At 35.5% G+C, this 8,150-nt stretch overlaps 1 protein-coding gene across 1 annotated transcript; it reads right to left on the reverse strand.

The window, feature by feature from the left end:
• Positions 1-2,732: 2,732 nt before the first annotated feature.
• Positions 2,733-4,856, reverse strand: LOC128134122 (protein transport Sec1a-like). Its single transcript, XM_052771565.1, has 9 exons — positions 4,752-4,856; positions 4,552-4,635; positions 4,357-4,455; positions 4,196-4,266; positions 3,855-3,951; positions 3,623-3,745; positions 3,403-3,532; positions 3,265-3,327; positions 2,733-3,028 (listed from the first exon to the last, which is right to left on the reverse strand). Exons 1-9 carry the CDS (start codon positions 4,854-4,856, stop codon positions 2,733-2,735), a joined length of 1,068 nt encoding a protein of 355 aa, XP_052627525.1.
• Between the last annotated feature and the right edge of the window lie 3,294 nt (positions 4,857-8,150).

An 8,150-nucleotide genomic window follows, 5' to 3' on the forward strand; every position in this document is an offset into this window, starting at 1 on the left:
AGTATGACATACACTCAATCCTGACTCCCAGAGGAAGGCTAAATATCTCATACTAGCGGACTCATCCTAAACAACCCATCCATGAAGCTTCCACCAACCCTGCAACACTCGTGTATGCTAACCATACATAACGTTGGATCCTATAGACTTTCAAATACGCGATCCTACCCTAAGCCATTCATAAAAAAACGAACAAGAAATAAGGCTAAACCAAACATTCTCAGGCTATAAGATCTTAATTATGTACGGACTTGATGCATACACTAAGCAACTACAGTAACGATGTCAATTTCATATACGGAAAAAGCTTAGGCTATCAGGCATAATACAAGCAGGAAATTCTATCATGCAATCCCTAAAAATCCCTAGCCTAGTACTAGCATGTTGTTCTATCATATCACATAATCAGTTAATCTGTAAGGTATTTTGGGGTCTATCCGCGAGCTCCGACTGATCGTACACTTGCATCCTCCTATATTATTCTGAAAACATTTAAAGAAAATAGTTTTAAAATCTTGTCCTTAGTTTCAGACTAGAGACACACGACTGTTTCCTCCAATTCACTCAAACCAAGGCTCTGATACCAACTTGTAACATGCCAAATTCAAACTTTTTAAAACATTTCAAAACAAGTCACTACTAGAAAAACAGCCTTTTACGACGCTCATTGCGCGTCGTAAAACGCTCAAATGACACGCAAATGCGTGTCAAGGAAGGCCATGTCATAACGAGAGACGACGTGCTTTTCCGCGTCCTCTAGAGACGACGCGCATTTATGACACGCAATGTGTATCAATAAAGTCTTTGTCAAAAAAGGCCATGTCATAAATGAAGATGACACACATTTTTACGTATCGTAATTTTTATATTTTTTTTAAAAAATTATTTATAGATTTACTAATTTTCAAATTAAATTTTCATTTCATGTCTTATAATAGAAAATAAAATACCATTTACAAAAAATACAATCCATTGCACAAAAGTTAATGTCATACAAAATACAAAATAAAATACAATAAATAAGAAAGATAATTCATTGCACTAACATGTCAAATACAAATAATCATCCCTAACTATATAACCTAATACTACATTGCTATTAAGGGACATCATCATAACTCACTAAAGGTCTTAGAACAATGTTCTCGTCATCAACTCTTACACCAACCTTGCTTTAGTAGATGGTCTTGTAGCTACATTGCAATTTAGCCATTTCCAACTGCAATGTTTTATAAATTATTATTATTTTAGATTTATTTATCTAAAACCAAAAATAAATATATTGAAAATGACACATACCAGTCCAGTAGACATTGCTAATTCACCCAACTACTTCCATTTCGACTCACTTTGTGCTACTAATGCGATATCCTATATACACAAACAAATGTTATTATTAATTATAATTCATAAAGTCAAGTATTGGAATATCTTTTGCTTACCTTCACAATCTCTAGTTTACCAAGCTGAATAGCTAGTTCAAATCTATAATCAGGATCTGTAGCAACTGCTAAAGCTTCATCAATCATTCCACGTGACTCCAATAAATGAGCAACACTGTCGAGAAAAGAAATATTCATATATTAAATTTCTTTGGTTTATCTCAATCAAAGTACAATGATACAAAGTAAGTTGCCTTTATCATATTATTATTGATCTTTGATATTTTGACAAGATTGAGAGAAAAAGAGACTTGCACTACATTAAGGGGGACATCCCCTAAAGAAACAGTTGCCACAACATTAATCACAAGGGCAACCACATTTACAGCGAGTTGGAACTGAATAAATTTTTGTACGTTTGCATGCCGAAGAAACACATTAATCTCAAATAATAATGATAATAATAATAATAATAATAATAATAATACTTTTGAAGCGTTTTCTATACCAACATAAAGCCTAGAAACAGAAGATATCAGACCTTTACAATGGAAGCGAAATTATCTTCCAAGATTACGATATCACTACTTTCTTTTGCAACTTTAGTTCCTTGGATGCCCATAGCAAGACCAATATCATCCTACAATTTCAATTTCAAAAAATAGAAATCATAAAAATATAGCAAAAATAATTAAATTAATCATGAAAGAGCTGTAATTATTACCTCATGTAGAGCAGGGGCATCACTTGTTCCATCTCTAGTGCAGCTAAGTGAACAACAACAAGAATTCATTTGATCTGCTACCATGCTATTTAGACTCGTATATTCAAGAAAAGGAAATCAAAAGATTTGAATTTTTAAATTATATAAAGATAGGGTTTTTGATTCATTGTGCAAGATTTAGGAGGAGAGGAAAAAAAGATACAAAAATAGATTATACTGTGTTCAGAGAGATGTGTGGTGTGAAAGATATATAAACAGTACTCTCCATAAGTGCTATGATCAGAACTCATACAAGTTTACACACAATTCTCCATAAGTGTTACGATCATTTTTCATTGGAAAAATGGCCACCAATAAGATTATGTAAATTTGCCTACAAGGAAGAAGTACAACAGCTCGTACAACTAAGGCACCAGTGGCTCCAAGGGCAAAAGGGTCATATGCAATAATAGCATAATTATGAACAGGGTGAAGACAGACCAGCTAATAAAACTAGATAATAACCTTAATTAAGAGATTAAGATTTAAGAATTAAGATTAATAGTTAAAAGTTAAAAGTTAATTTCTCTGTTTCATAATCATACCTCTCATGGGATTTTCAACTTTTCTTGTGATTCCTGAAATTTCTACAGTTCAAGCTCAAGTCTAAAGTTGTCTTTTGTTGTGATTCTTGACACTTCTACCCATGTATGCTCTTCTACATTGTCTTCATCAACTACTGATTGTTCTGATGCCTCGATACTATTTTTCTCCAATTTCTGTTGTTCTATTTGTTTGTCCAGTTCCTGGAGGATAGAAACTAGCTCAAGATTTGATTCTTGAGTTTTATTCAATTCTATACTCAAATTATTATTCAAATCTTTCTGGAATTTTATTTCTTCTTCAAGTTCTGCTTGGATACCATTTTTATCTTGAACATGAGCTTTTAGATTAGATCCATAGATCAGGTTTTTTATTCAAGATAGATAAAGCGTGATAACTGCCAAGCCGCTTCTTCAGCAGGACGATCTTTTCTAAGACCACGCCTCTTCTGAAGAGAAACAGATTGACTGGTCAAACATGTTCAAACATTAAAGTAGGATGATATGATTATAATCAACAAGTATAATTACACCTTGTCAAATTTTAGTGGGAAGCCACTGTTTGAGTTGTTCATACTATCTGGTGCTGACTCCAGAAATCTCATATTGTAAATTGCCTTCATATCTTCAGGAAGCAAATCTGCTAATTGAATATTAAAAAAATGATGTTATTGGGTATATTTTACAAACTACAATGCCTTGATAACAAAAATACAATGTTGTAATAGAAAGAAAAAAAAGATCCTCACCTCCAATATCTTTGCAAGTTTATTAGTCTCAAATTCCTTGGGATGAGTTGCTACATATATCATTAATAATCGGATCTTTTGTTCATCTATTGCATCCTGCATGAAGCAACAACATACAACATTACAATTATGGACATGACATGTGGAATGCATATAATAAATTATTAATTCATGCTGTTTGCTCACTTGTTCTTTGAGAAACTTAATGATATCTTTTGTTCCTGCATCTCCAAAGACAATGTCTTGCTCTAATTGCCCCACGTCTCTAAGCCCCATCTTCCTGATAATACCATTAATCTTTCCAGCAAGCTGTTTCAATCAAACTAATATCATACATAGTTGACCATTATATCAACATAAACCTGGATTTATTTATTTATTTATTTAAAAAAAACAAACAAATACCCTAGAGACTTACATCAACATGGAGGGATACTTTGTCCATTTGTTCCTTATATTGTGGCAATGCTTGAACCATCTTTTGCAAGTCACGAGTAGACATCTCCCCACCATCTCTACAAAAACAATTATGAATGTTTGTTGAATTAAAAGGGTAAAATGGTCATTTAGTCTCATTCAGACACTTTATTCATTCTAGAAAGAAAAAAACAGACCTTATGTATACAACAACAATTTACATGGTAATTTATTCTCATAATATTCATGTTAAATTTCATGAATATTACAAATGTTTGTTGAATTGTAAGGGTAAAATGGTCTTTTGGTCTCATTCATACTAGAAAAAACAAACAAACAGACCTGCCATGCATCTGAGCAACTTTATTTCTGGACACAAAATTTGTCATCTTGTCATGCAAGCGTTCACTAGCCTGACAATGAACCATTGATCAAAAGCTATATAATTATATATTTTATTAAAAACCAAATCCAAATAAATAAAAAATCTAAAAAAGACATACATCTGCTATATGGGAATGTCGGAGCTCCAGCCATACTGGATCATGATCCTCTAAAAGGACTTCTTTCCTTTCATAAACATCACCTGTTTTGCTTGAAACCTAAGCAGTATAATTACTTGACGTATAATACAATAATAATATAAAAAAATTCACTAACAAGATTTTATAATAATAAACAATGTACACTATACTAACCACGTGAACATATTTATTTCCATCCATTTCAAGTAAATCATGGCACATTGCATCATATGTCCATTCATGAATAACAGGAGCAATCTACAAGTAAAAAAAAACAGAGTTAGTTCCTAACTCTACTAAAAAATTAAATTAAAGATGACAGGTTGCATCCTATTATTATAATTTGATAAAGGCCTGGAAATGGAAAAGGATACATGAGAAGATGATCCTGGTCGTGAAGATGACTCTGAAACCACATTCTTCCTCACTCCCTGAAGCTCACTGGGTCCCACCTTCCTTTGCTCAGAACCAACTGTCATGTTTAACCATTCATAAATACAATTAATTTACATTAAATAAAAAATAATTTCAAATACAAAACAAGATGATAAAAAAATGGTGATTAAATAAATTAAAAAAAAAGTTCTCACAAGAAGTCGATTTGATCACAAGAGGGGTCTCTTGAATTTGTTCAACTGCAACTCGCAATTTATTTGCATATTCGAACAAATAAAAATTTTCAGGGGGCAAATTCCGCAATTGTGGCGACTCTAGGCTTTCTTATAATTTGGATATGCTATTTTGGGGTAAATCTATTAGGAATAGGGCTACATAGTTATGGTTCATTTACGTTAACCTCTAGTTAAATTCCAGAAAAGTTCTTACGAATACAAAAGGAATACGGTGTATATAAAACACCTTGTGTCAACCGGCGACAACTGTGTGAATCAAGTCAAGTAGTGTAGTGATTCACACGGTTGTCGCAAAGACCGCGGTTAGAGTATTGCTTTCATACGGCGGGAGTCATTGGTTCAAATCCAATAGTAGGTAGAACTTATTAGATACCGCGGTCCATGGTATCTAATAAGTTTTTATACCCATTTTCTTTTAGTGATATTGATTTTTCCATTCCAATTATCTCTGACAGAGCAGGATAGCTGCCATCAACCCTTTAGAGCGAGGGCCCTCCGAGACCAATGCAGAAGGAATAAGAGCCTTTATGCCTTGAGCCTTGAGCAAAATCATTTGCCTTGCGCCTGGTGGAACTTATAAAGTTGTTGTGAACAGTATAGATAGGCGCTTTATAATAAAGCATCTGTTCTACCACTTTCATAGCAATATGTGCATCCTTCTGATGGATGAAGTTGATGAAGGATGAGATCTCTGTCTTCCTGCGATCTCGTGTATCAGTAGCTACTCTCAGAGTTACTTGGCGTCTTTTCTTATGCAATTTATCATAAACCCAGACTTTACTCCCAACCTCACGTCTAATAGTACCCACAGACAGCCGTGAATCTTGTGATGGCATCAAAATAGGATCTTTTTCGGACAAATATACCCCTAGTGAAGATTAGCAATCTGAACAAACATTATTTCATTCTCTTTAGGTATATTCATATTGCAATACAAGTACACACAAGTGATTCCTACATGATTATACAGGCACAAACAGAAAAACCTACAAGCTTCCACGTTTTTAAGCATACTGAAACCATAATTACACAACTGCGTGCCTTGAGAAACTGACCCCTCCTGTTTTCCCCAATGTCAAAGTAAAACACTTGAAGAAAGAACCCTAATCAGAAAGGTAATTGGACAGATATGAAGGTTATTTGAAAGAAAAATCTATGATAATTGTTGAAGAAACTAAGAAAGTCAATCCACATTTTGCAGAATAATAAATATGAAAGTGTATGTATAGTATGTGTAATGTGTAATATAATAAATTGCCTTGCTATCAAGCTGAAGTTCCTTGCTAGAAATATCTTGGTCATTAGAAGTGACGTAGTAGTTGAAGATATTAAAGAACCAAGAGATTCCATTGAAAGGTACGATTATGGTGGACCTTGTCACCGACGTCTTCTCCGAAATCTTCAGGTAACGACCGAGTGGATTCTCCTTGAGATCAAAGTAAAACAGCTTATGCTCCACTTGTAACGTCTTAGACAACAGCTCCACGTCATTCCCACCGCTTCGTGCACCTCCGCTGCCGCCCGAGTTAAACTCCATCTCCCTTTACGTCTTCTCCTGCACCTCCACCTGTAGCGTCTTAGACAACAACCCCTCGTTGCCCCTTACGTGTTTTGAACCAGGCGAGAGGGATGAGATGGAAATACGAGAGTGAGATAGAAAAAATTAGGGTCGGATTTATGAACCCTAAATCATCGGCTCAAATTGATAACTGGGAGGTAAGAACCCTAAATCCCCAGCTCATTAGGATCGAATTAAGAGTGTAAGAACTTGTTGGAACTGAGAATTAGGTTTTTGGTGGAGGTGATGGATCGAGGAATTGAGGAAGCTATGGATGAAGACGAAGGCCCTAATTTGAAGAGGCGTGGAATTTTTGGGATGAATAGGCGGGGGGGGGGGGGGGGGGGGGGGGGTTAATTTTTTGGGTTTTATTTTCCCCCCTAAAACGCGTGTTTCCTTAAAAAAAAATATAAAGCGACACAGTTACACGACGCACATTTTTTTGTACGTGCCCTCCATATTTTTTTTCTGACACTAATTTTATGGTACACAAAAATGAGTGTTATCTATCCTTCAAATTTTGGAAAACTAACATTAATTTTTAGGGCACGCGCAAATGCGCGTCCTCTATCAGTGTGCGTCATTAATTGCACGTCGTAAAAGGCTATTTTTCTAGTGGTGAGTGATTATTTCAAAACTTTTTTTCAAAATAGTATAATATCAGAGTATCCCATAATCAAATCATAAAATCATGAAATATGAGGAGCTGTATGATCTCGCATTCACCTTCACGTGATCATTAGAAGTACCTTAAAAAATAATCGATAAATGTAAGCTCGAAGGCTTAGTGAGTTACCCCAAAATACCAACACCATAAAACATATCAATAACATATAAGCAAACAAAATGCACAATGAGCCTTCAACCTGACTGGACCTCCTCGCAGGACTTCAGCCTATCTGGACCGCTCTCCGAGCCTTCGGCACGTCTAGACCGCCTCGTAGGGCCTACAGCCTATTCGGACTGCTCGCCGGGCCATAGGCCTGACTGAACCCCTTAGCAGGGCCTTCAGTTTATCTAGACCACCCTGGGTATGTTGGCCTTCAGCACAAAGCATGACCGCCTCAACCCAACCTCCAATCAAACAAACATGTGCTCATAAATATCATACACTAGCATATATAACAATCAAACTGATCTAACAGATCACTAATCATAGCAACATCTTATAACCATGATATAGACCTAACCAGTCACTAACATAGCATCATCTTATATACAAGGATACCGACCTAACAAGGTCACTAAGCATATCACCATCCTAACTACCAGGATATAAATCAATAAGCATATCATGCTAAACCATATACAAATTTGTAAAGGGTCGACACTAGTGCCTTCGACCCTATTAGTATAGTGAGGACAACTCACCTCACAAGTAGCTCGAAGTGATAAAGTCAAACTCCACCAATTGCAGCTCCAAATTCAACACATACACCTACCAATGACCCTTTTCCATAAATTCCCAAATCACCCAAAATGTCCCCCGTAATTCAAACTTGGTCAAGCCTTGGTCATAGTCAAAGTCAACGGTCAAGGTCAACAGTCCATGATGACCCAACTCGTCGAGTGCAGCTCACTGA

Source organism: Lactuca sativa, chromosome 5, assembly GCF_002870075.4.
Source record: "Lactuca sativa cultivar Salinas chromosome 5, Lsat_Salinas_v11, whole genome shotgun sequence".
NCBI classification, from domain to species: domain Eukaryota; kingdom Viridiplantae; phylum Streptophyta; class Magnoliopsida; order Asterales; family Asteraceae; genus Lactuca; species Lactuca sativa.

Coding starts and splice junctions, on each gene's coding strand:
- LOC128134122 (XM_052771565.1), bottom strand. CDS start 4,856: ATGACAGTTGGTTCTGAGCAAAGGAAGGTGGGACCCAGTGAGCTTCAG. Junction 3,533..3,622: donor TTAAGTTTCTCAAAGAACAA/GTGAGCAAACAG, acceptor TGCTTCATGCAG/GATGCAATAGATGAACAAAA. Junction 3,328..3,402: donor TTTCTTTCTATTACAACATT/GTATTTTTGTTA, acceptor TTCAATTAGCAG/ATTTGCTTCCTGAAGATATG.